Here is a 27,389-nt window from a genome sequence, read left to right as displayed (position 1 = left end):
GCTAATGAGCTGGGAATATTATTTTGTCGCGGCGTTTGATAAAATTTGAAAATTACGTCGTCCGGGTGAAATTGAAATAAAAATAACAATCCAATTTCGTGTTCAGTTGTTCAGAAGTGTAATAATGGAAAAAGGATTAAAAAAACTCTGAGCAAAAAAAAGTAGAAAGAGAAAGCCATGATCTTTCTCAACTCCAGCAGTGGTCCTTACAAAAGACACATATTAAAATTCAATTTGATTGAAAGGTGATAACTTTCTCGAAATCAAAAATTTTAAACGAGTTTTTAAACACGTGTGAAACTATATGTACAAGGCGACAAAACTTTTTCTTTGGATTCCACGATATATTGAAAAAACTGAAATCTGGAAAGCCTAATCTTAGGCGAGATCTGATCACCGTTGATGACATTTTCAATTTCGCACGTGTCGGAATGCAATGCGACAATTTACACGAGTTTAAGAAAAACTTTCTTATCGTCACACCATGTGAACCGTACAGTGAGAGAAGATCGAGTTTTCTCGCACCAACACGCTCTCATCTAATTTAACAGGTTCAAATGATTCCTTATAAAAAAATTTTACCATCCCTTTTGGGTTGTTGAGCCTCTGCATAGCTGTATAAAGCTGTTTTTTGATACACGCTTCAGACAGTCTATTAAAAAAGAATGAAAAAGTGTTTAACGATCAGCCATGGCACTTTTGAAGCAACGTAACATGTACATCGAACATACGTGCGTTTCGATTATGCCGTGAGAGAGCGAGAAAACAGGTTTCATATCGCGGTTGGCGCACTCATTTATAAGGCGCCTCAACAACCTCACGCCGCTGCGCGCCGGCGATCGAGAGTTGTTCTGGTATTGCGCGATTCGCTAATGCAATTTAGAGATAACAGATCTTTTTGTTACTCCGCGCTTGTACCTATACGCATATAATGTGCTGCTTCGTAGGGGGGATACACGCAAGACAATACATCGGACGTGATTTCACAATGGGTGTGTTGGCACAAATCACGCGAATTTCGAGAAAATAAAGCCACACCACATCCATGGGTATTACTGTGCCATTTGAAATTCGTTCGCCTTTTGTAGCACTTACAGCCGGGTACATCGGGTATAACTCGAGCGATTAATCTTTGGCCATCGATAACGCGCATCTGTAATAATTACTCGGGGCAAAAACGAAAGGGACGTAAGCAACGCCAAAGTGGAATTTACGCGTGTAGAGGCCTCCTATGTAATTTTTGAACTGATGCGTATCCGCGTTGGTCTTGCGTCAAAAGCGCCGTACATTAAACGGAATTTATGGTTTAATGTTGCGCGCACGGCAGCCGCTTCGCCTTACATGACCCGCCTCTATCTCTCTCTCTTCCACGCATCGTATATTACGCGTTTAATCTGCTAAAAAAAAAAAAAAATTCACGCGATTAGGTCACAACGTTGATGTCATCGCGTCTGAAATATACCACTTCATACCTACACCACCGAGCATCAACCAAAAATATTTTTTTCGACAAACATTCCTGACGTGAAATATCGACTACTCGACTACTACAACAAATGTCATTTTCGATAACCAACTGTTATAAATGAAAAAGTCACCGCGGGTAAAAAAAAAAAGCCAAAAACACCATAGCAAAAAAAGAACCCGAGCTCGGAGTTCCAACGCGACTGGAATACAAACGCGAGCCTTCGAAGGCCCATTTGGCGTCGCGCGTTGAGCGAGGGGGAAGTTTTCGCGCTTCCTCACCCCCCACTTGGTAACGGGTAATTTAACTTGAGATCCGGCAGTGCTCTCCACGGCCTCATAAACGTCGCGGCGCATAAGCTCCCCCCCGGTGCACACTCGCGATCTCGAAATTTGTTGCGCTTCGGTTTGAGCGGCTGTGTGTGTGCCTTGTACCCACAAGAGATAAAGAGAGTCGGAGGAGGTGTGTCCAGAGGCTGCAACGCGCCGTAAAAAGTGTTTGCCCTCCAAAGCTGCTGGACAGCTAATTAATAATGTCGCTGATTTATACATCGTCGAAGTGAACTCTCCAGCCTTTGACCGCCCCCCTCCCTCGGACGTTAATTATACGTGCTAATCAAAGGAGAGGCCCGTAATAACGCCACATCGGCGTGCCGGGGGCATTTGGTCGTTCGCTGAAAGTACGTGCGTGCGTGTATGGAGTAGCAGGGGAAGGGGTAAACTAGCTTCGTTTGCTGAAGTACTAAAAATTGTGTGTTTATCATGATAATGATTCAAGTGGGTATACTTATACACCTGTCGCGTGTAAATATTTTTGTCGGCCGTTAGCGCGCGAGTCGAGCGTTGCCGTTGTCCCGCGAAACCGGATATTCTAATGTGAAACGTGTGGGCCTACATACCTCTCACACATTATATAAGTATAAACGAGAAAGGAAGACTGTACGTGTACGTGTTACTTATTGGGAATTAATGCGGTAATTAACATCTCATTTGAATGGAGTGACGCGATCAACGGAGAGCATTGTATTTCCCACCGTGATTTGGCGGTCCTTGTATATATAGTCTACTGTACTCGTAGCGATGCCTTGTTCGCAAAGCACCACAGACTGGCATGATTAAAAAAAAAAAAAAGCAAAAAGGGGACTGCTGTCCTCGTGTGGACTTACAAGATACGTATACATCACTCGAGGACTAACGACGATGGTGATGACGATTCGTTCTCGGAAACTGCGGGGAATAATTTATGGGAACGGGAGACGGCCCGTTGACCTAGACACGGAACGCGCGAGAGCTAGAATAGTGAGTCTATGTAGCATATGTTTTTCTTTTCACGGGCAATGATGTCCGATGACGCTGTACTTGATCGTACGCCCCTTTTTTTTAACGTAGGTGTATGATTACCATGACGCAGGTGATGGACTTGTCGAGCGTTCCAACTCATCGAAATAAACAAACATTCGCAAGGTTTTTTTCGTAGACGTATAATGATCGGTGATGGTAGCTATAGGAAGCGTGTAACGATGAACAAGAATCTTGTATATGAATTTCTTGAAAATTGGATGGGTTTTGAAAGTCATTTTTTACATGAATTCAGGGTCATGCAGGAGCATTTAATAATTTTATACATCAAATTTCTTCGGATTACAACTTTTCTTCTTGTAGTTTGATTTGAAATACCTAAGTACAGTTCTGATAAGTTTCACTTGTTGACATCTTTCAAAAATATTGGGAACTATTAAATACCATATTTTTGTATTACCTCAGAAAATGTACTGAGTACCTACTGCAAGTAAATACATTTTGAAAAATTCCGTTGTAGGTATGGTAGAAATCTGACTTATGACCACCTACCGTTGATAAGGTAAAAAAATTGCTCGAAGCGGTCGTCGATAAGACAGATATAAGTTGCTTGCGGTCGATAAGGTAGATACTGTCGGATACAAAAAAATTATGTACAGAACTTTTTAAAAGTAGGTAGGTATAATAAAATAATGACCCGCATAATTTGTATGAAATCATAGAAATCGCAAGCAACAGGATTTTACTGGTAACGGGAGTCAACGTAGAAACAGCATTACATGTACCTAATACTGTAGTTTTATTATAAATGCAAATTTTATACAAAAAGGGAGAAATGCAACTTGTGATCTGTACAATTGGCCCGACGATAAATCATCACGCCTCCGCCTCGACGGACGCGGCTCGTTCATCCTTCCCTTCAATCTCGACAGTCTCTCTACATTCATTGGCCTCTTCCTGTCTCCTTCTACGCCGAACAGCCCTCATATGCTTGGCTCCTTGCAAGTGCTCGTTCCACTGCGCGCCGATGAAAATCCTCTGGCAAACCTGCGAAACCAAAAAAAAAAGCTCAAACTCCGCAATGTTTCGCGATAGCGTTGCACGAAGAACCAATTTCTAAGCCCATACCTCGCAGTACTGGCTGGTCTCGGTGCTATTGTCAGCGATTCGCGTGTCGGTGATGACGCTGTTGAGCGCCGGTTGGCTGGGCGCGCGGCCGTCCAGATACGCCGAGACGATGTCCACCGCTTTCCCGAAGACCTCGCTCTCCCATTGCCCCACATCCGTACTGTCCAGCGAGTACAGGGGCGGCACCTGCACACCGAAATTCATAATTTCACAGCTATACGCTTGTATGCCATTACACCGGTACCATTACACCGCCCCCTTATTTTTTTTTTTTTTTTTTTTTTTTACTCCTTTGGAGCTAGAGAGGGCGTGTAACAAGCTAGTATAGAGAGAGAGCGCAAGAATGTGAAAGTGACAGAGGAGAGGCCGGACAATTGGGGCTCGCGCCGCTCGAGCGATAAGCAATTATATTCCGCGATAACAGCCCGTGCAAGGCTCCGACCGTACGTGTATGTATACATATATATATATGTATAAGGTAGCGATCGGATTTTCACTTAATTTGGCGTCTGAGAAAAAATGGGCGCTGGCGCACCTTGCGAGTACAGTATAGTATATACACCCAACCACGTATTACATGAGCCGTGAGGGAGAAAATTGAGAGTTAATAGGCGTATGCTCGATCCTTTTATTTTCGTGGAAATTATTGCTCCCGGTATGGGTGAGTTGCGCGACCAAGTATAGCCGATGTTACACGCGACTCTCTCACTCGCGAGCGATAATACAGAGACGAAAAAAAAAAAAATAAATGAAACAAATGATGGGACCAACCTGCCTGTCGGCCCTTCGTACGAGCCTGTTCCTCACCCACTTGTGCTGTCTCCTGGCGTACTTCCTCGTGGCTCGTTTCAACTCCTCGATGGATTGTTGCAGCAGCTTCTCGCCCTACTGAAACAAATAGCCCGTAAAGTCTAGCCACTGCCTGCTGGTGTACGGCCATTCCTGCCCTATGCCAACACAGCTCGATTCTCTATAGGTCCAACCGCTCTACACTGATGCAGGGCGATCTTCTACTTTTAGAAGCACTCCTATATATACATGTACACGCGATTCCCTTCTTGCAGGGCTCCACGGGGAAGACGAATGCGTCGCGGCCCGTATGTAATTATAGGCTCGAGTCGGAAAGGCTATTCTCGTCCGCGGACTTTGCCGCTAAGGACACGCGGCTCTTTGATGTGTGTACTCGCGAGCGTTTAAATTGTCTCGGGTGCATTCGACGGGGTGGGAGGATCCCTCGGGAAATCTCGAGGGCTAGTGAATTTTCCAAAAATTTTCAGCCCAACCGATATGGGCCGTACAGCAAACGACTCAAGGATAGACGAAGGGTAAAAAAACCCACTTTGGCCCCTTTTCTCCTGTACGTAAACAAAACAGCTACAGCCGTAATTCGGTTTACTTTAGTCCACGAGCAAACGCGCGGTCCTCCCAAAGAGCGCCAGAGATAACGATCCTCCTTTTTATCACATTTTTCTTACGTATACACACCCACGCCGCCTCTTAAGCTCCGCTTCCTACTTAACTCGCTCCCCCGTATATGTGTATATTATTATGTGTGGCGAGGCATTTCGTTACTGATGTACAACGTTACAAATGGTCTCGAGTAATAAGAAAGAGAGAGAGAATAGCTTATCTAGAGGAGCAAAGCACTGCTGTTGCAACTTTCACGCGTATCGATTACACGTACACTTTTGCATCGTATCGATCGGGGACATCCAATCCACCGTATAAACACGTACATGGACAACGAACACGTCCTTGGACACGTATAACGGCCCGTTTGATTTTCAATAGAGATACATATAGACATCCCTCTCGCGCGCCGCTTCCATGTAGACATTTCACCGGGAATCTGAAAAATCTCATCGCCTCTCGGCTAACCGCATTGTAACGCGCCAGTTGTGACATTCCCGTATAGCTATAATATGTTGCATTAGGCGCACAAGGGGTTTTGTATGTATACTATACTCTCTGGGGAGTACCGATGCACACGGCGCGTCCGTTAATTATTCCCAGCGCGAGCCTAATGCGACAGAAATGTTTTGCGTGACGCGCACCTTTTCGTCGTCCCGTTCCTCCTTTGACAGGATCAGGTAGTTGTGAAACTCCTTGAAGCCGATGCTCTGGAATATGCCTTTCGTGTAGTCAGCTTCCCTGAAACAGAGCCGTGCATATACGTGTATATGTTTGATTTAACGTGCAACAAGTATATATACATATAAATGTCATTCGCCAGTCTCCCCTCGTGGACGGTCCGAGGAATGTCGAGGGTCACGGACACTATGCGGATACTTATTTAAAGTTTTTTTTTTTTTTTTTTTTTTTTTTTTTTTTTCATTTATCGTATCCAAAAAAGAAAAAAATAACACCGACGACTGCCACGCCCGACAGATAAGCTCGGCAAATCTATATAGTGACCAACGTCCCACCTCCGGCATTATTATAAACGCGGTGGCGTGTTTGATCGATGAGTGGTCAACTTGGTCGCTGATACGCAAACGGAACTTGATCAGCATATAATATGCCCCGATTTCTCGGAATGGAAATGACTTGCTGCGTCAAACTATACACCTCCTTCGTTTTCGTGGTAAAAATGTCCGAGGCGCCAACGTAAGACGTTACGTCACTCCCCGGTGAACTTATAACGCTCGAATGGACTCAACCACGTGTACATGCAATACGATCTCTCGATACGATTATACGGTTTCACCGACAGGGTTTGTAACATCTAATCGCCCGGTACTCCGTATATACATCGGAATGCGCGCGCGAGTACACTTGTACGTTTGATAAGGCACGTCGGTGCAGAAGGGGCGAGGAAAATCGTCGTCTGGACGTCCGTGGCAGCGTATATGTCGCTCTGCATGGCAACCGGCGTATGTAAGAGAAAAGTCTCGAAACAATTTACAATAAATTTCCCCATCGCGGGGACTTTCGGTGATGTACGGCCGAGTCGAGGCGGCGATCGGAGGGGGCCTGATGTATGGCACGTGAATCGGAAACGAGCTAACGAACCGTCCTCGCCACCCCGTGTTATAGGCACCGACCTCTCCTCTCTTTGTTGTGTACCACTGAAATCTAGTCCAAAAAAAAAAAAAGGAGGACCGGCATCAGGTAGCGCCAAACTTCTTTGTATGTATATAGGATACAGGCGCTCGGGTCGATTTGCATATCGCTTTCCCAACGAGGTATCGACGTTTCGGGGACTAGAGGTGATCCCTTTGATTAGCTCCGACAGAGTTTTTTTTCCTTTTTTTTTTTTTCGCTTCTTCTTGGCTGCCCGATGGTGTGGGAAAACGAGCTTTGTTGGGAGAAGAGCGCCGAGGGGGAGTGGACAACATAAATAATCGCGGAGAGTGGCGGCCGTGGTTTCGGCGAAACGATCCAGGCATCCAAGGTAATTAAGGAACGCCTAGGGCCAAGTATTAACCAACCGATCGAAATAGATCGAGGAGGTGTAGCGTGACGCGATTCGCGGGCCAGGGAGGGGCCAACGTCAAAAGTATACATCGGATGATTTTCCTTGCCCACGTACATATACATCTCGAGCTTTTTTGATTCACAACACTACATGTGCTGGTAAAGTGAAAAAACTAGAGTAAACGAGATAAAAATGGCTAAAATCGTTAAGCAACACTCCTGTCTCCTTACATATACGTATATGCCAAGGTTCTTTGCTTTTCGGAGTTTTCGGTGCCCGAAACTCAAATTCAGGGATAGATGATACATGGTACACAACGCGTGATTTTTCACTTGAGATGTATCCCAGCGAAGCGTGTGTAGCGAGAGAAAAAAAAAAAAAAGCTCGGATTTTGTCGGTCAGCACGATTTATCGGCTTCCCCCCGAGCGAGTCCCAAAACGCATCGGCAACTTTGTTTTACGGTTCGCTGGGCTTCCTCGTGCACGAATACTTTGACAGGTACGGGGTTGGACGAGTTCGTAGCTACCACGAGGACTCGAAAAAGCTCGAGTGCCAAGCCAACCGCGAACCGCACCGGCGAACAAATCGTTCTCTCACGCTGGAGGCCCAAAAATTTGGTAGCTCCGGAGATCTCGGGTTTCACCGGTGGGGCTCCACCCTCGAGTCGTCCCCGCGAGTAACCCGAGCGCTACGGGCGCGTGCTGGTTTGGCTATTGCGATCCGTATCGACCCGGCAAGGGAGGAGATCGGGAATCGTTTGACATCGACCGCTCGCGCGCTCCTGTATCGAGATCGGTGGCTTTGGTCTAGAAATTTTTCCTTGTTTTTTTCTTCCTCTCATCTACGCGACAACCGTATATACGTTAATTCGATATCGAGGGATGATGCCTCGCGAAGACAAGAGCACCGGGAATTTTCGATTTCGGCCCGTTGCTCCGATATTTCCAAGAAACCCTCACAGATTTCAAATGAGCTCACTGTATCGTAAACGGTCATGAGAAACTTCGTTTTCAATTTACTCCTTGTTTTTACCGACCCAAAAATTCTAAACGAAGGATGCCCCCACCGTGCACTGGCTCCCATATAATAGGCACTTCCAACCGTTGGTTTACCCGTGCCTGTATTAATATCGAGGACCATGCATAAAGAAGTGCATCACGCAAAAGGCGCGGATCGGGCTTCGTTCGAGTTATTAGTTGGCGCACACCACTCAATTAGCATGCACAGGAAGCGCATCTCTCTTCCTCCGAGTCATCAGGATATGCCTATACTCCGCGGAGGGTTTTTAATGACCCCGAGCTGTATAATTATTACACGTGTCCAGCACGAGCTTCGCTTTTTCTGCTCTTCCTTTTCTTATGTCCTCGCCGCGATGATTTCTCATCCGCTTTCTCGGTGGAGCTTTCACGACTTGGCTCGTTTTTTTCAAACTTGCTCGCCTTTGCCACCGTATACATCGGTCGGGTAAAAAAGCATCGTTGTATAACAAAATGGTACTCTCAACCGCAAGTCGCTCGGGATAAGTATGCGGCATCACCACGACGACTGTTTCCCAAACATACACCACGACCATAGTACACTGCAACAGCTCCGTCACGCTTCTCGAACAATTTCTTTTTTTGTTTTATTGCCTTTTTTTCCTTCCTTCCTCTGCACTTCGGTGTGTTTTCCCTTTTAAAAGCACATACGCATAAAAGGCATACATTGTCACACAGGAGGAAAAGGGGGGCGTGGGCATTAGCATTTTTAATCAGGCGTTCGCTCCGTCGCTCTTGAAAATTAATTATTAATTTTTCGCACCGGCCGGTACTACGCATGGCGCGCGAACACCTTTGTCCTTCGTTTTCCGAACTTCGCCAAGGCTATTTTGTTGCTGAATTTTTTCAGCTCGGCTGGTTTGAACGCGTGAGAATTTCAAATGAAAGCTCCGCAGTGTTGATAAGGTCTCGCTAAATATAGGCATTACTCCGTATTATCGAGTTAGCCGTGAATCGCCTTGAAGAGAAAATTATTTACCAATATATGACGATCATTAGTAAACAAGATTATATAGTGAAATTGCCACAATCACCGCCTGATGTAGGTACTGTAATCACAAAATCCATGACAGCGAGCTTATCGGTGTTATCGGTGATGAGTAGCACACACACACACTGTTGTTTTCACCGAAGGTTTTTTAAAAAGCTTTTTCAAAGAGAAACATTGCATTACCGATCTATTTTCGACGCATCCTGCTTAGCGCCGATCAGTGCGTATACATGAATGATAAGCCGAGCTTGCGCGCATGCATATGCATCGTGGAGACGAGAGCCGCGCTTTGCAATGGCAAATAAAACTTAGACGACAAAGAATAACAACAAATTATCGATAAGAGCCACCGATCGCGAGGACCGATGAGCTTACCGACCCGCCGATTTTTCAGGAGCAGTTTTTTTTTTTTTTTTTTTTTTCGCGCGAGGTGACACACACTGACATAAGGCTTGAGGTGTAACGCGACAAGTATTTGTTCAAAGCGACAATTGATTTTGCAGCGCTTAGCGCAAGAAAAAGTCCGAGTGCTTTTACAGCTATAGCAAACGATTTGTAGTAAGTTAGAGAGCTTTTACTTCGCAGAATCGCGTGGAGAAGGGCCGATGAAAAAAAATGATGGATAACATTAGAATGAAGGAGACATTGTAAGTAACGTCGTCTGCGCGGGACGTATCGTAGAAAAGATGTCGGGCGATTAAACGCGCGAGCAGCACCTGTGCATACCACTCGGATTCTCCGTATCGAGGCGCACACACGATATTGCCATATACACGTACAGGCTGTAGAGCAACGAACGGCTCTCGTATATTGGCACGTATAGGTACACAATATCTGAATAAAGCATGACGCCTGCGCAGGAAATGTCTTTCAACATTATCTATCGGTCTGTGTGTGTATGTGTTTGCGCCCGCGAGTATATACGCTTGCGTTGGGCTCAAGTCGCGGACACGTGTTCGTCCTCATTTATCGGCTTCTCACGGCTACGTGGTGTTATTATATATAAATATGGGTGCATGGAAATAGAAAAGTGTACATCTACGGCTGGGACGAAAAAAAAATTAATAAATTACCTTCAATTGCAGTACGACGCTGCCAAAGGCTTGATAAAAGCTCACGTCGTTTGTATTTAATCGCTTTGGATTTTTCACGTAATATCCGAAAATGGAGCTCCGGTAAAGGCATCAATTGAGAAGGTTTTCGTATCTGCTGCGCGAATATTGTTAACAAGCGAGCCCGTGACGCGATAACGATAGAGTTATAGTGCTCGGTGGCGCTACCCGGGCTCGGAAACCCCGAGTGACCACGTCGGGACGTGAGAATCATCATACATTTCTATGAATGGCAGCTGTACGGCGTCCGAGTGTTGTATACAGCGCGTGTATTTTATCGCGCTTAACCGATTTATCTACACTCATTGACGCAAGTTGGTTCACGTCTGTTTGGATTGGCAACGGTGAATAATCGACGAGAGAAAAAAAAAAAAAAGCGCCCTGGTTTAAGACACACTACATGTTTAATCACGTGGCTGTTATCGTTAACGGTTTTATGAAAATTGTCGAAAAAACATCGATAAGTGGCGAATGTGCCTAAATATGCACAAATCGTGGATTTAAAACAAAGTCAATGCAGTAGATAACTTTCACCAATTAAAGTAGGCGAGCGAGTATCGCTAAACATCGGCATTTGGACGACACTACGATTGCAAATATACATACACACTAGTTGATTTCACTTCAAACGCTGTAATCAATGTAAATTGGCAACATTAAAGAACTACGATAGTCCAAGGATAATCCTTTTGTAATCACGCGCAGATTGCCCGATGACTTCTGAATATGCAGAGACGGGAGCAAAAAAAAAAAACAGTATTTGAGTAGGCGTTTTTTTTACAAAAAGCGTCCCAACTGCGGTATCCCTCGGTTTCAGCTGGGAATCTACAAGTCGTTGAGGTGTACGTGTTCCGACCACAAAAAAGATGCAAAACGCAAGACGAACCTAAAAACCCGCTGAATACGAAAGCTCTCGAGGTACAAGATTTATGATTCTATAATGTATATGTGTGTGTACGCATCTCCGTATGGCGTTGGTTTGCTTTTTGATTCGAGAAATCACATGAATTCCCGATACGGTTTTCTTGCCGTTCACCCGGACTGGTGCAAGTCACGCCCGATATTATTGAACGTTATTCTATTGGAATCCACTTACTCGTTCTTCTTGAGGCGATCCTTGTTGTACAGTTCGTGAAAGTCGAGTAGCTCCTGTACCAATCCCTTGTCCATCATCGAGTCGACCCGGGCGTCTATGCGCTTGTCCAGTACTTCCTGAAAGGAAATTGAAAAAAAAAAAAAAAAAAATGTAATAATGTAAACAATTGTGAGACAGGAATGAAGAAAGTGAAAGACAAATGTTTATTTTTTCGATAGCTTAAGAATGTTTGGCCAACGATGGATTCCTAGCGCGTTCGTGCGTCATTGTTAATTTGGATTTTAGGCCGATATGATAACTGTTGTTGAGAAGACTTAGAGTATCAAATGCCGCAAACCCATTTTTTAAAATTACATCAATCCATTTAAATAAAATAAAATTACTATTACGGAGTTATCGATTAACCACAGAAATATCCTTTTACTAATACTTTCACATCAACACTTTAATAAAAGTAATTTTTCACGATTGTCACGATTAACAACAATATTAACGTGAGCGATGCAAATGAAACAATTATTTTATTGTACTAGTTCTTTATACACAATAACATCGGGTAGCGTATAATATACGTATAAGTATATATACAGTGACCTCCAACATTTTAGTTACTGGTAAGCTTTTTTTTTATTTTTTTATTATGAGAGGATAAGTAAGTTTGGTCATTCAAAGGGTCGTTGAAGGGCTGTCCCCTCAGTGGCGCGCCCGCACTAATACACACTTTGCCACTTTTCGTAATGAGGATTTTACATTTTCGTAAAACACATGCGGGTCAGAGGAGGAGTGAGCGGAACTTGATTAGATCTCACCCCTATGGGCAGTATGGAAATGTTTGTATCCCAAGTAAGGGGCCTTAATGTTGCAGGGAGCAGTATCCAAATGCCTTGAAATGTGCATGGAAAACTAAACAAAAATCAATAGCTCAAAAGTATCAAATACAAGTTATATACACAAATGAATGAGGTGTTTGCTCAGGGCATTCGTATAAATCAATTTTCGATAATCTCTTTCCAGGGCTATCAGTTCAAGTTCACGTGGAATTGGCAGAAAGCTATTGACTGTGTATTTCTGGCACCTTAAATGCGTTATTGATATCTCACCTCCACCCCCACCCCACCCAACATATTGTGCCTTAAAGATTCTGACTCGACGTTACTAGATCACCATAGCCTTGACCATTGCAGAATGAGCGAGCCAGCACCTACAACACCTTGAGAAAAACCAATTATTTTTTCATTCATATCAACCTATCTCCTCGAACTAGTATGATTTGATTTGCTTTTGAAATGGTAATTTGACACCTACAAGAGAATCCCCGTGTACAAACGTATGAGCAAACGCATCCCTCTATAAATTGAAAAGAGGCCAACGACACCAAATTTTAATGACATGTACTTAACTGCTGTAATAAAAAATGTCTGGCAGCTATATACTTAACCCATCATAATTTAGCATCGGAAACAAAGCTACCTCCCAAACCACAAACGGATCCTCTCTATCATTTGGAGCTTTAACGAGCAATGATCCTGCGTTCGCCTTTGTGTCAAGCATCATCGGCGCAGCGCCTTTTCGGCAATCGTGTGAGTTGGAGGATGTGAAAAAAAAAAAAAAAAAAAAAAAAAAAAAAAAAAACGAAATGGTAATAATAATGATAACAAACAGAAAGGAGCAGATGCTGCCGGCCGGCGACATAAATCTCGGTCCGGCCTTAGCTTCCCGTTATCTCTGGGAAAGGGCGATGGGAAGGTTACAGTGAAACGCCGCCTGAAGCAAGCCGAGCCAACACCAGGGATGGAGAAGGGAAAAAAAAAAAAGAAAGAAGCGAGCCAGTGTCCTCGTTGCGCAATGCAACCACGTGTACACACGTATACATACGCGAGTAGAGGGAGTGAAACGCGTAAAAAAAAGGTGGAGGCGTATCCCTCCCCGTGGAAAGAAAGAAAAAAAAAAAAAAAACAGTCCAAAAGAAACCGCGTCCCGAGAAAAGTGGTGCCAGCCGATTTCACGTGATTATCAAATCGTACGACCGGCTTATTAAATCACGCGCGCGCCGAAGGTCGGCCGACCAGCCATGGGCACATGTGTACCACGAGACCAGAGAGCAGCGGGACCAACGGGTTTCTCAGCGCGCCACTGTCGGCGGCTTCGGCTAAAGCGAGCGAAAAAAAGGAGGAGAAAAAAAACAACAACAACAACAACACCACCGGCGAAATGTATTCAGTGTGAAAACGGCGCTCTGGGACGCGGAGTATATATACATAATACAGGCTCTCTCTCGTAGGTCTAGCTGGTCTACTCTCTTCTTTTCTTTCTTGTTGCGATTTTTTTTTTTTTTCTTTTCCTTTATCCACGCCAAATTTCCAGGAAGGACCGGCGCCGAGTTTTTGGGGCCCGTGTCGGAGGCGATGGCGAAAAAGTGTTGGGCATATAATATCGGCCGCGAACAACTCTCCCGCCGACGCTCAAGGGCTCCTCTCCTTCCTTCCCTCGGCATTCATTGGTTTCGAATTCCAGCGAGTTTCTTTTTCTCCCTTTGCCACCGTGTATATAATATACACAACGCGCTAGTTTCTTTCTCTCCTATGCTCCGTTGGTCCGTGGGTGCGCTCATCTCCTGTTCGCTCGGCTGGACTATTTTTTGCCTCTCCGTGGGCCTCTTTGTTGGGGTCCCAGCCGCGTCCCTGAGACTCCCACCGAAAGCCCCGGCGAGCGAGTAATTTTTATGGGAAATCGAAGAGCAGAGGTTGCTCCATACATCACATTGGGTAATCACGGCCGAGCATTCTTTGTCCCGCGAGCAGGAGATGAGCTATACTTTTTTCTTGGTATCATATCATTATCCAGGATAAATTTTTATTTCATCTTCTTTGTTATTATTTTTAAATGCCCATTTTTCCTCTATTGTATAGCTAAACGAGTCGATTATAATTGTACAGGTATAATTATATTTCCTGTAAATGAAGCAAAAAAGTCGTGTCAATTACAACGCGTTTAAATTCACATAGTATATGATTTTCCTCGTCACTTACTCGAAGCGCAATGTTATTGTATGTACCTACACCTGTGCCACGACTATAAAATAATACCAACTTACTTGAACATTGAAAAAACAAAAAACGATAAAATAAATAATCGCAACGACTACTTATTAATATGAAAAAAAAAATAATAATAATAATAATAAAAAAAATGCAAATCAGCTTTAATTGTACAATTCACGCGCGACGCGTGTACACAACCACGTATATATAAATACAGTAGGTACTCGACGTAGGTATATATATGTATAATTGGGTGAGCGAGGGTATTTTACGACCGCATTAAATTTGGCTCGGCTCTCTTTTAATTAGCCATTTCTCATCGCCGATAAGACTCAATTATACTCGCTAATAAACGAAAGCTTCAAGTCTCCCTCTCTTCGTATACATATATACAATCAGCACTGCTTGGCGAGATCCTATACACTACGGATACGATTTTATGTGTTTAAGGCGATTTGCAAGATAAATAATGTACACATCTTTCATGAAATTGCGTATTAAAACTGAATTAAAATTAACCACTCGGGCTTAAGCCTATACGTTTGCAATTAACTCTGTTGCCGTAGTGTGTACGTTTATATGTATACGATCGACTCCCGCGTACTTATAATATGCACGCGTACCCTCTTACTTTCGTAATTTCCCGGCTGTAATCAACTTTTGCCAAATTTTCCCTGCCGCCTGTCTCTCGAACTCCCACAATTTAACGCCACACGTTTTTATGTCGCCCGTGCCATATAGACTTAAACTGTCATTAAATGAATTCCAATTACCATCTGCGTAAAGTTCAATGTAATCACGCGTTCGCTGGAACATATACTATCCCAACTTTACCGACACAAATGGTAGTTTTCCTACGAGTTTGAAAAGTCTCTGTTTACGAACCGAGAGGTTTGCGGCCCGAGCCGAAGACGAGGGACGTAACGAGGTTCGTAAAGGAGACTTTTCGAACGAGTTCCGGAAAACTGCTTTTTCGCCCGAGGAAGTACCAGCCTCCCAAAACCACCCGAGGGCGGAAAAGAATATTTTAACCATTTAATAATATATACGTGTCAATATACCTATAACGAAGAAGGAGCTTTGTTTAATAAAAAAAAATTCAATAATTAATGAACAAAAGCGCGATCCTCCAATCGGCGGCAAAACATAAATTTCCCGCGCGAAAGCTGCGGGTCCATCAGCAGCTGTTGGTGCTCTTCTTCCCAGTCGAGTGTATGTAGAGGCAGTGGGCGCACTATTCTCGTTCTCGGTGGCAGCAGATCGTCGTTGTACATGTATACCCTACGCGACGACTGCAGCGGGCGTCGTGTTGCCGGAAATGCCGAGCGTACCACGGTGTGACTAAGAGTTTGCATGCGAAACGCGCCCGCCTCGCTCGCCGTTGGTATTATATTATATCATGGGCGCGTATAGGAATGCATGTACAAAAAATCGATTTCTTCTTCTTTTTCCCCTGTAGATGCGCACATCTGGGCTGTTGCTTTCTTTCTTTTTCCTTTTTTTTTTTTTTTTTTTTTTTTCTTTCTTCGCGTCACAAGGAGGAGAAAGAGATCGTCGCTGCTGCAGTTGCGTCAGCTCGGAAGATTTGGTTTTAATTGAGCGAGAAGAGATGCCTCGATAAAAGAAGGCGGAGCAGCTGCTCGCACTGCGATATGCTATAGTTGTTAGTTTTTTCTTTTATTTTTTTTTTTTTCTCGGCTATCGATAAAGTTTGGAAAAGATGTAATCGCTCTGCCCTCGTTGCCTACAAGTATTTCATTAGTACAGGTATTAATATTTATTTCAGCGATCACGTGTGCTCTGACACGACTAATGAGTACGGGACAACTTATATTTACGTGCCGGCAGACGGTGAAAACACCAAAAATCTCTTTTCCCCCTCAAGCATCACGTGGCGCAAATTCGTCCACCTATACGAAGATTGGCCCTACATCTCCTCTCGCTAGGCTTCAGCGTCCATCTTCACTTTCTTTTTGTTCCGCAATTTATTTGCACTAGCTGTTACACCCGTACGTTTTCGCGTCATACTTGGTACATCTGGAGCAAAACGTTAAAATTGAAGTACAATTACATCGCCGAGCAAAGCTGTTAGGCAAACGCGAGCAGTACCTTCATGGGGGAGGCGTAAAAAAAAAGTGCAAAAGAATACAAGTCGGTCTTCCGTCCCGAGAGCGCGGGCACGCAAGAACATCCACACAAGGGAGGGGGAGCGAGAAGCCCCGCACTGTCGCGCTTAATGGTATTATTAATAACCAGCGGGTCCCCCCACCCCCTTCCATGGAGGTATTACACGAGCGATTCTCTCTCGCGACACGCAAAAAAAAAAAAAAAAAAAAAAAGAGAGAAAAAAAAAACATAAATAACAAAAATAAAATCAAGAGAATCTTGGACGCGAAAGAAAAGGAGAGGAGCGTCCGTACCCATTGATTTACGGTGTTTTGGTCGAGGTTTTTCCAAAGCCAAACCATTTCTCAGGCACCTCCATGGTGTACACGCATAGTTACAGATGTAAGCCTCCGATAACAATAATCATATCGTAAGCAGCTATACTCCCGTAAATCACCAAACTCCTCAAAGAAAAGAAAGGGGTGTACCAAAATAAGAGAGTCCCATGAACCACGGCTGGGCATCGATAACGCGCGGGTTTTATGGATCGCCGCTGCGAGATAGGGTTGAACTCTCTCCTACCTCCTCGGGTCTATAATTAAAGGCGTTGCATAACTCGCTTGGGGTCCCGACATTGCTCTACGAGCCGGGGAAGCCTCCTCCTCTGATGTGTCCTCTCCTCGGCTAAATTTACCAAAGCTGACGATATACGCTGCACAGCCTCTCTCTCTCCCTCCTCGGCTGGCATTTAAACGCGCTCATTGGCTTCCTTCTGAACGCGCCTTTTTTTCCTAAATCACCTTATCTCGGGTTGCAAGAGAAGCAACTTCAACCCGATAAGCCACCGCTGTCGTCCATGTGTACAGATTACCCGGGACACTTCCTCCCGTGAAAAGAATACATAGGGACGCGTGAACCTTGACTGGGACGGGAAAAAAAAATATTCGTAAACAAGATAACACGACAGTCGAAGACTTTGGTGTATACTTCGCGCAATCCTCTACAAGTAAAGAAAGAGAAACAAAAAAAAAAAAAAAAGTCGATACGCATCGTACTTGGTTTGGCGTGACAGTTGCGTCAAAGTTGGGTATATAATATTGTAAAAACAACTCGCGAGTGTCTATACTCCCGATTGACTTTCGAAAGAGCGGCGTGTAAGTGTGCGTGCCTACTTATTTATAAATAAGTACATCAGGGTGGCGAGAATTTATCCCCGATATCATTTCCAATTAAGAGCCAGCCAACGCGGTACCCGCATCGCGGACACTCGCGCTAATAGCGTCCTTTGCGAGCCGAAGCCCCAATTAATTGTATTACCCCGACGACACGTAAAAAGTACATATGTGTGTACAGCTCACGGAGAGAAAACTTCAAGTGGCGCAAGAAAAAAAAAAAAAAAATTGCAGTAGTGTACACACGTGTACCTGTTTGATCGCGAAGAAAGCAGAGTATCGGCTAATATAGGCAGCCGACTCTTTTAATCGCGCAAAGTGATCGGCCTCGCGTATAATCATAGCTGACGAGCCTCCTGACCTATGAGTGCCGGGTCAGATTGGCCGCGAGGAATAGAAAAAAAAAAAAAAAAAAAGTCAAAGTGCGTACAACATGCAACAGTGTAGCTCTGATTGATGACTGTAATACATATAGATGCGTTGTTGCCTGTACGTAATATCTGCGTGATTATTTTTTCTTCCTCCCTTCTCTCTCTCTGCCAATCGAGAGTATCCCAAGCGAGTCGACACATTGTGAAACTCGCTCGTGTATCTCTAGAGGTCAAATTGGAAAAAAAAAAAAAGAAAAGAAAAAACTAGAGACTCGCGCTTGAAATTCAAATCAGCTTGAAGTTGCGTCCCTCGAAGTGCGCGGGGTTTGCTCATTGAAAAAAAGTGGCTATGTCCCTCTTTTCCCCTCGAACTTTTCATACAGCCACGGAAAAAAGACACAGGAAGTGACGACAGACTATGTCTGTTTTTTTCATTTTCTTCTTCTTCTTTGCGTATAAGTACACATATAGGTACACCATGTACCGGCGACCCACACAACGAGCATCGATATTACATCCAGAGCAGCTGTCCACCAAGTGGCACTAGACTTGTCTCGCGCTCCGCAATTTTTTGATACCCTCTCCCTCCCTTGTATAAATACATATACATATATACACCGTACATCACGTATAGAGGCATTAAATTCATAGCTGTCGCTACCGTTGCTGACTAATGTCTTTTTTTTTTTTTTCCACTCGACAGCAGCAGCCCCGGGGGCGAATTTCTGCGGACTTTTTACCGCCTCCCCTACACCTATGTGCGCTTACACACACACCGACAGTCCTCCACTTCCGCCGTACAACAGTGGAGAAATAAATCGCCGAGTGTACGTACGTATAAAGATGGACCGCGGTGGGCAGATCGCGTGAATTATTTATCCGGATCGGTGTAAGGCGCTACGGGTGACTTTTTGTCCGCTCCCGCGGGCCACTTGGATACACGTGTACCTATGCGGGTACGTATAGCCCGAGGGTGCAATAAGTGAAATCGCGGCGAAGCAGAGAGAAATCGGCAACCTTGTCCAACGTAATGACGCCCCAATAACTGTCGTATATTATATGCAGGACCATCCGATTTTCGTCGCGGCGAGTTTTTTTGGAATATCGTATACCGACTAATCGCGCTAATAAAGACCTACAAAAGATGCAGTCGAGTTACAGGCCCTAAACCATCCGGTAGACTATCGCCCGATACACCAATACACAGTAGGTTCCCCAGATTTTCTAAAAGAGAAAGCCGTAAACCATACAAATAATATATACATTGGGCAGTGTCCAACAGAGCAGCGCGATCGATCCGCAGTACACGTTTGACCGAACAGCAAAAATATATTTACCACGTGGACCGTAAAATATACGCGAACGAACGAATGAAGACACGTATATTATACGAGATATATATAAGGTGCCAATATCTTGTGTATTATATATATATATGGATGCAGCAGGCGTGCACATTTTGTGCCGAGCACGGAGATTCCGTCGTCCAACAGATGCGTAACACATTTTAATTGAAGAGGAGCAGACGTCCTTCGAAGGATGACCCTGGGCTCTTTCTCTCGTTCTCAGGCCTGCACGGGGAGGGGGGAAGGGGAGACAACTTCCGGTGCCAGTGCCAACCGTATGTATACCTATATTTTGGAAAAAACACCGGCTACTGTATGTATATACTAGCGTTGCTAACCCTTTTAGCCTTTCCGCGCACCCACTCGCCGATTACACTTACTCTTCTTGTTCTCCTGTTGCGAGTCGATCGAGTCTTTGTCCCGGGAACAAGCACCACCGCTCTCTCGGAGAGGGAAGTGATAATTGACCTCGCACCGCTCTCTCTTCCTCCTTCTCTTGGATTCGTAAATAAACGGGCACGTGCGAATTCGCCGATAATACGCATGTTACACACTTCCGAGAGTTTGGTGTTGCCGGCGGTGGTTTTACCGCGCTGTTACGAGATATCGGTGGGTGGGGGGGGGGGGGGGCACAAAAGAGTTCGCTTGACGAACTCGTGTGTTTTCAAACGATAATAACAATGGATGATTTGGCACGGCCGCATATAGATAAGAGGGGACCAATTAAGAGGCGACGGAAGGAAGCACACGCACACTAGCCGCAGATAAGTGTCATAGCTGCGAGGCCCTTCACCCGAAGGGAGAATCGTTGGGAGCTGCGTATCCTTGCTTGTGGCGCTTACCATATAATATATACACGGTTTGACATGGACACGCATGAGAGAGAGATAAAAGAAACGCGCGAGCGGTAAATCGGCGTTTCAAGCTGATGGTGCAAAAGTACGGGTAGCACGGACCTACGACGTCGTAATAACCATACACGCTCAAATTGCACGCGTCCGGTGTTATGTATATATACCCATATGTACTCGCCGATTAGCCAACGACATGGCTGCTTTTTCCGCTGCTGCGTATTTTCATTTTCCTTCTGTGTGCATGAGTATATAATATGTATACGTATATATATGTGAATGGAGAAAAAAATTTTTTCTTAAAATATTAATTCATCGCAAATTCGCGGTTATACGGAAGGTACCAAGACCTGCTATCGTGAAACGCTTTGGGCTGCAATTAAAAGTGGAAAGTTTTTTAGCTTCGATGCATATACATGTGTACATGTTTATGGTGTTTGCCAGCGTCTATTGGACGTTCAAACACGCATTTTGTGTGCGTACACATGGCGAGTGTTGTCACTAGCAATTATTAAGCCTCGATCAGCTCTGAGTGCGGAGAAACGACAGTTTACATACATAATATACGTGATATGATTCACGATGCCACCCAATAATCCCGAGCTTTTTTTTATATTTTTTTTATTTTTCAAACCCAAGTGGAAATTTTTAATTTAAAAATACCATCATTTCTCGTCGGCAAAAGTCACTCCTTCACTCGCCTACCCCGGTTCTTTTATAAGTATACGATAGCACGATGCACTTCCGATCACCGACTCGACGAGAGCACCAAGTGATTCACCTAATCGGCAGCTGTACAAGCGAGACACAAATGAAGAACATCATTGGACATCCGGTCGCGGGTATAATATATATATATATATATATATATATATATATATAGTTTCAGAGTCCTACGGGTAAACCGCATTCCGCGTCCTTAACGCGCCGAGCCATACCGCGGAGGAAATCGCATTTACTTATTGTACTCGCTTGTTCGTATACATCTGATTTAGTTTTTTTTTTTTTTTTTTTGTTTGTTATCCCACTCCAAGTGCTCCCATCAGCTGTATAAAGTATATATAGGCTTTGCGTAACGGTATACAGGAAGGGCTGGGCGCGCGCGCGTGGCGATCGTTCGCGTAATTGCAGGCGCAAGAGGCCGACCCTGAAAAAAAAAAAAAAAAAAAAAAAAAAACACTACTCGATCATTACGCGCTCCTCCGTTGATTTTCCTTCGATCGTTTACATGTATACACACGTGTTTGTGCTGCTCAGGTAAAAATCACAACTATTTTAAGACTCGTATTATATACTTGGACGCAGTCGACAGGTGAGGGAGACAACATTGCAATTATACAATCGTCGTCGGCGAGACACATAACATCCATGGCGTCTTTCTTATCAGCGCAAGAGGCGAGCAAACAACAATTTGTTTTGTCGTCGTGAGAAAAGTCAATTGTCACACGCGCGCAGAGCCAACCGGTAGCTGTACACGATTTGTTTGTTTTGCTCTCGCAATTTTACCTCGTCAAAGTTATCGGCTCAATGTCAACGAGATCGAAAATAAATTTCAATTATTTATATATTTTTATATACCGCGACGATGTAATTGACGATTATTTTTCTCTCCATTGTAAACCCCAACTGCGAGCAAAAGAGACGCACGCCAAGGGGTCCTCTTCTCTCCGAAGTGAATCTTCATACCCTCCCGCGGGTAAATAAGTAACTATAAACCAACGACACGTGTACTTGCTTACTTTCCGAGCGACATCTCAAAGTCTGCAATCCACGTAATATGCGTATGCACACGCCCGCGCGGGCAATAAAGACATAAAACGCGTTTCTCGCGCCTCGGCCCATTGCTAGCGCTAAGAGCTTCATTTTTTAGCATCCGCCCCGACGCGTTGGTTACCCATATATATACATGTATACGCGACGAGCGAAGAGTAGCGCGGGAAGTGACACACACGACGGCTATTTCACGCCACGGGGTTTCGTCGTCGCGCCCTGCGGTGTACACACACACACACACATATATGTATATATATACGCTCGTATTCTCGATAATTAATCGCTCGTCATTTGCAAACGCGCGTTCATATGTAGCGCGTACGTGGTGTTTATTTACGACGTGTGTGGGTGAATGCGGTTTCCGACGCTGTTTGTCGGCTCGAATGGCTATCTTTGTTTTAACGAGTCTTCCTCGCGGGGGCACCGCGGAAACGACGATCTCTTCTTTCGCTGCGATGCGTCTGATTCGCCATACTTACAAAGAAACGCTTTTGTTATTCGATGGAAGAAATTATGATTGTACCCGAAGATATAATAAATAAACGGATCTCACGAGTTTGCGACAAAAATTACCGCGATAGGCTTGCAAGGGTTAGGTAACAATAATGATGAACTCGATTATATAGGATTTGGCTACCGCTTATTATAGATGTATACGCATCGGGTTAACAAACCTAACGTCACGGCACGCACGGCCAATAATGGGGCAGATATATAGTTACGTCACGGCGTATATGTTTCCAGCAATGCACGAACACAAAGCCATCACGGAGCGCAGTGCAAAGGGAAAGCTTCGCGCCACCCACAGTCAATACATCCCGCCAAATTTTTCAAACGCGCGAGTACACATCCTACGTCCTTTCTCTTCTTCCCCGCTCCCTCGGCATCTCGGCTCTCGCTCGCGAGTGCCATTCATAAAAATTACGCGGCCTACGCTAGTTATACTACACGCGCTGTGTATAGATATATATATATAGGTATGTATATAGCCAATGTACACGACTTTCAGCTTGAGGCGTGAATTGCGCGAGCGGATGAACGAGCGGGAAAAAGCAAGCGAGGAAACTCAACCGTCTGGTCTCCCGTTTTTTTGTTGCTCTCGTCGAGCTACTGTTATATACTTATTACTTCGTTTACTCTACAAACTATACACTGTTGTCGGTGAGCGCGAGCGACTTTATGTATATACGGGTACACAGTGGAAATGGCACAACGTGATAATAATAAATATACGTGTATACATCACACAGTGTGCACACTGCAGGAGGATCGAGAAAGTTGAAGGATGGAGCGATTATCGGAAGTTGCTATAGACTTTTTTTTTTTTTCCTCCTCGCGAACTGCTGATACCGTTGTACCTACTACAGTTGCTAATTGGCTTGTTTAACTGATTAAAATTTCCAAGATGCTCGAAGCTTTGTAGGAAAGCTCTTTTTACTTGCAGCCAATAGAATCATGGATAACTTTTACTTGGTGTGTTTGGAATATGATTTTATTTATTTTACTTCAAGACCTACGAATAAATTTTACACACGTGCAACCATTTATAATACAAATTAAAAAAAAAAATATACAAAATCATTCAAAATTTAATGATATTCACAAAGAATATTTATACAGCACACTTACATAAATTGTCCACAAAAACTCAATATTGTAGGTAATGCTTGGACTTAGAAACAGGTAAGCTTCAAGCCTCCATTTTATCTATGGATTAACTGATCGATTATTGTATTGATATATCATGTACATTGTAAATTGCAGTTGTAAGAGCGACCCTTTGCAACTGTATCGATAAAAAAAAAGAAAAAACTATACTTGCTCGGTTCATACAATAATTTGTTTTTATAAATATATACGAGTCTTGAAAATGACGTCAGTATGGCATTGGAACATCGTAAAAAAAAAAAAAATAAATAAAAAAGTAATCATACCCCAAGCACACCAGAACGTAATTTGTTACTTTGTTTTGATTGTTTTGTGAAAAAAGCATGAAATAATTTAATTTGTTTACCATCTGCGATTTAAATATGAGATATCTCGGTATCAAGGGCTAACTTGCAGAATTTAATGTTCAGAAAAATCCACACCAATTAGCAAATTGCACTTGAAAACAAAACAAACAAACGCACAATAGTAATTTGCAGCACGTGAGGGAGAAATAAATTAACCAACTAGCGCGTTCAAGGGGGGGATAAAGAAACTCAATCGCCCATACAGAGGACATGATCACCGCAGTAGACCTGTAGTTTTTTTTGCAGAAACAAAAAGGGACTTACCGTCATTTTCCTAACGTGATCCACCTTTTTTTTTTTTTGTCCACAACCCTCCGCGCAATAATGATAAGTGCGCGCGCGCGTGTCGCGGCATTTTAACGCCAAGATTTCAATTAGCGGCGATACGAGCGGAAAAAACATTACAGGAGCACACCGGGTGTTAGCGTGTGTACGCACATAAGTGCGCTCATACACACGCGCTCACGGTGGGTAATAAAAAAAAAAAAAAAAAAAGGGAAAGTTAATTGACTAGGGAGAGAGAAAGAGACTCTCGCGTGCCGCGCGGCGAGACCATTTTTTTTCTCGCGGAAACGTTTGTTTTAACCATTGTAATTTACGGAATGCCCGAGTGCGTATACTTATACATATATATATATAAAAGTGCATTATTTTGCCCTCCCGGCCGATGCTCATTGGGTAAACAAATTAAGTGATGCTCGCTAGGTGAACGTCGGGTTTACGCAAAGGCAAGTAAGTAAGTATTTATTTTCTTCACGATATGAGGTGTTAAAAATATAGGAGTGAAGAACCGTGAGTAATGATCTGTTGATCCGTAAAGATATATTTCAACTATTTCCCTCGATGCGCCGCTGCCCGTATACAGAAACACATGTTTAATGTTTGAGCTTCCAAATGTACCTATTATACAGGCTTGGGAATGTTGGGTCACGTGAGAGGAAACAACAACAAAACGAGCATCAGGCAAAATTTTGCTGCTCGAGACGTGCAAAAAGACCGACGTCCCGCAAAGTTACAATACAAATAATATAGTGACGGACCACGTGTGCGCCGTATGGAGGGTCAGCTGGCGGGTGCCGGCATATGGCGAAACTTTTGACAGTCCGCGTGAAGAAACGAAAGAATAGCACACGCCTGTATAAGCTGTATTTTATGACACTGCAGTGGTATGATGGGCGAGCATTCAACAATTTAATTTTTAAATCAAAAGTAGGTGAGTGTACCGAGTGCTCCTCAATTTGCGCTACATTTCAATATTAGACGCAACACTTACATTTATTTAATTCATTTTCAGGGAGCACATAGCAAAAAAATGGCTTGGTATAAGAGCAAGAGAAAATTAAACCGAGTGCTTTGGAGTTGTGCGTAACGATTACGCCATTGAGAGCTGATGTGAGCCGTTGGTCGTGTATAATCAACCGTCTCGAGAGAGAAAAAAAAAATAGAAAATATACGGAAGATAACGGGGTTGGGAACGGGGGTGAGGGAAGAAATGGCAAATCCGCGCATTAAAGTGACGCAGACCGATTCGTCACTCGGTGGGGAGTCGGTGGAAGCTACCAAGCGATAAGGCCAACCTACATAACTGCAGACGCGCGCCTGATTAGCCTGCACGTAGCACTATTAAGGTCCCGTTCCACGAACTGAATAAGCTCCCTCGCGTCTGTATAATGCCGATTCTCTTTCATATGTATTATTACATATATATATACTCGCGTCCATGGATTCGCCCTTCAGCTTGTCATCTGGCTGCTTATTTCTCCACCTCCTCGTCGCAGCCCCCCCCCTTTTTTTTTCTTTCTCCTCACTCGAGCCGATTACGATATTAAGACGTTACGTGTGTACGTGGGTATGGGGTTGTATTATAGATCACGTGTAGAGCTACTGCCTGTGTATCCCAGGGAGGAGCGATCTTTTCTTTGGGGTAGCGAGACTACGAGTATTATGATGCGTGGAACCTGAGATTTCCTTCGAAAAGGATTACAAAGGCAGAGGATACCCGACAACCTTCTTGTATCTATGAAGCGTTTCTTTTTTTTTTTTTTTTTCTTCTTTTTTTTTTTTTTCTCTATACGTAGTCGGGTTACTTCTATATATACTCGTGTTCTACGCTCAAGACGTTGTAAGCGGAATCAATTGATAAATATAAGATGCCCGTGGGTCCCGAAGGGTGAGCATATATACGCCCACGGGCATATAGGTTGTAATGTATCGGCAAAGGTAATGTACACCACAGACGAGGTCACTATCTGAAGCATCGGCAGTAATTGAAAAATTTAATTTCGTTTACGTTATTTTCATTCTGTTGTGTTTTATTTTACTGGTCCTTTGACAATTTTTAATGGAATGAAAATTACTTGTAATTTACCTGTAACTAATCAAGCAATCGGATGATGGAATTTTAAATTACGATTAATCAAAAGATATTTCTACCGTAACGGTTCCTAATCACAATTATTTCCACCAACTCGGTTATTTATTCTCAAATAAAGTTATTGCGGGTCGATGTACATCTGTCAGTTGAAATAAAAATTTTTAATTATTTTATCAAGTAGACCTGTAATTGCGATGTATCGTTGAAAGGCAAGAAATTCCTCTGAACCTCCGTACTTACGATTTAATAAATCGCCTATTGAATCAATGCGTACATAGTTATAGCTGATGTAAGACATGCCATAACTACGTCAAATTGTCACTGGCATCCCACTCATTCGCGGATAAACAGTGAAGGATAAAAAATAAGCCGTATGCGTGAAAGTTCAAAGTGCTTATACGTTATACAAGTACAGTTTACAAGTAGCGGTACGTCCATATCGCTCGACGAAGCAGCTGCTTAAGTGCTACTGTTTTTATAAGATCAATCAAAAGAATCTAATTACATATTTATTTTTAATCACTGTTACTTTAACAAAGATATCATGAATGCCATTACAATCACTTTGCATTGAGAATGATTTTAATTAGTTTCGCACAAGTTTTCGTACAATTTCTCATTAGCATGACAATTAATTTGACGGAATTGATTGACAAAGTTCGACGTCCAGAATCAAATAACAGCTCGGGATAAGCTACCAAGTTCAAAGTTTGATGGAAAAACACAACGCGGCCAGAGTCATAGAAAATAAATAGATGACATGAAAAATCAAAACAAAAGGGAGGATCATAAAA

The 27,389-nt window shown here is 43.6% G+C and overlaps 1 protein-coding gene across 2 annotated transcripts in view; it reads right to left on the bottom strand.

The window, feature by feature from the left end:
• Nucleotides 1-3,565: 3,565 nt before the first annotated feature.
• LOC106645602 (tRNA dimethylallyltransferase) overlaps nt 3,566-27,389 on the bottom strand; it is a 69,100-nt gene continuing 45,276 nt past the window's right edge. The window contains exons 5-9 of one of the 2 annotated variants that reach the window (XM_089588589.1): nt 11,547-11,662; nt 5,946-6,042; nt 4,663-4,776; nt 3,892-4,077; nt 3,566-3,810 (exon numbers count right to left, since the gene is read on the bottom strand). In XM_089588589.1, coding sequence (XP_089444715.1) covers nt 3,640-3,810; nt 3,892-4,077; nt 4,663-4,776; nt 5,946-6,042; nt 11,547-11,662 — 684 coding nt within the window. In that variant the 3' untranslated portion in view covers nt 3,566-3,639. The remainder of the gene's footprint in view (nt 3,811-3,891; nt 4,078-4,662; nt 4,777-5,945; nt 6,043-11,546; nt 11,663-27,389) is intronic. The other variant, XM_089588590.1, reaches the window with a different exon arrangement.

The sequence above is a fragment of the Copidosoma floridanum genome, unplaced genomic scaffold (genome assembly GCF_036245765.1).
Source record: "Copidosoma floridanum isolate Cflo_tuat_1 unplaced genomic scaffold, Cflo_Japanese_pri ptg000007l, whole genome shotgun sequence".
Taxonomy (NCBI): Eukaryota; Metazoa; Arthropoda; class Insecta; order Hymenoptera; family Encyrtidae; genus Copidosoma; species Copidosoma floridanum.
The sequence above is the reverse complement of the archived record's forward strand: the minus strand, read 5'-3'. Positions and strand labels throughout refer to the sequence as shown.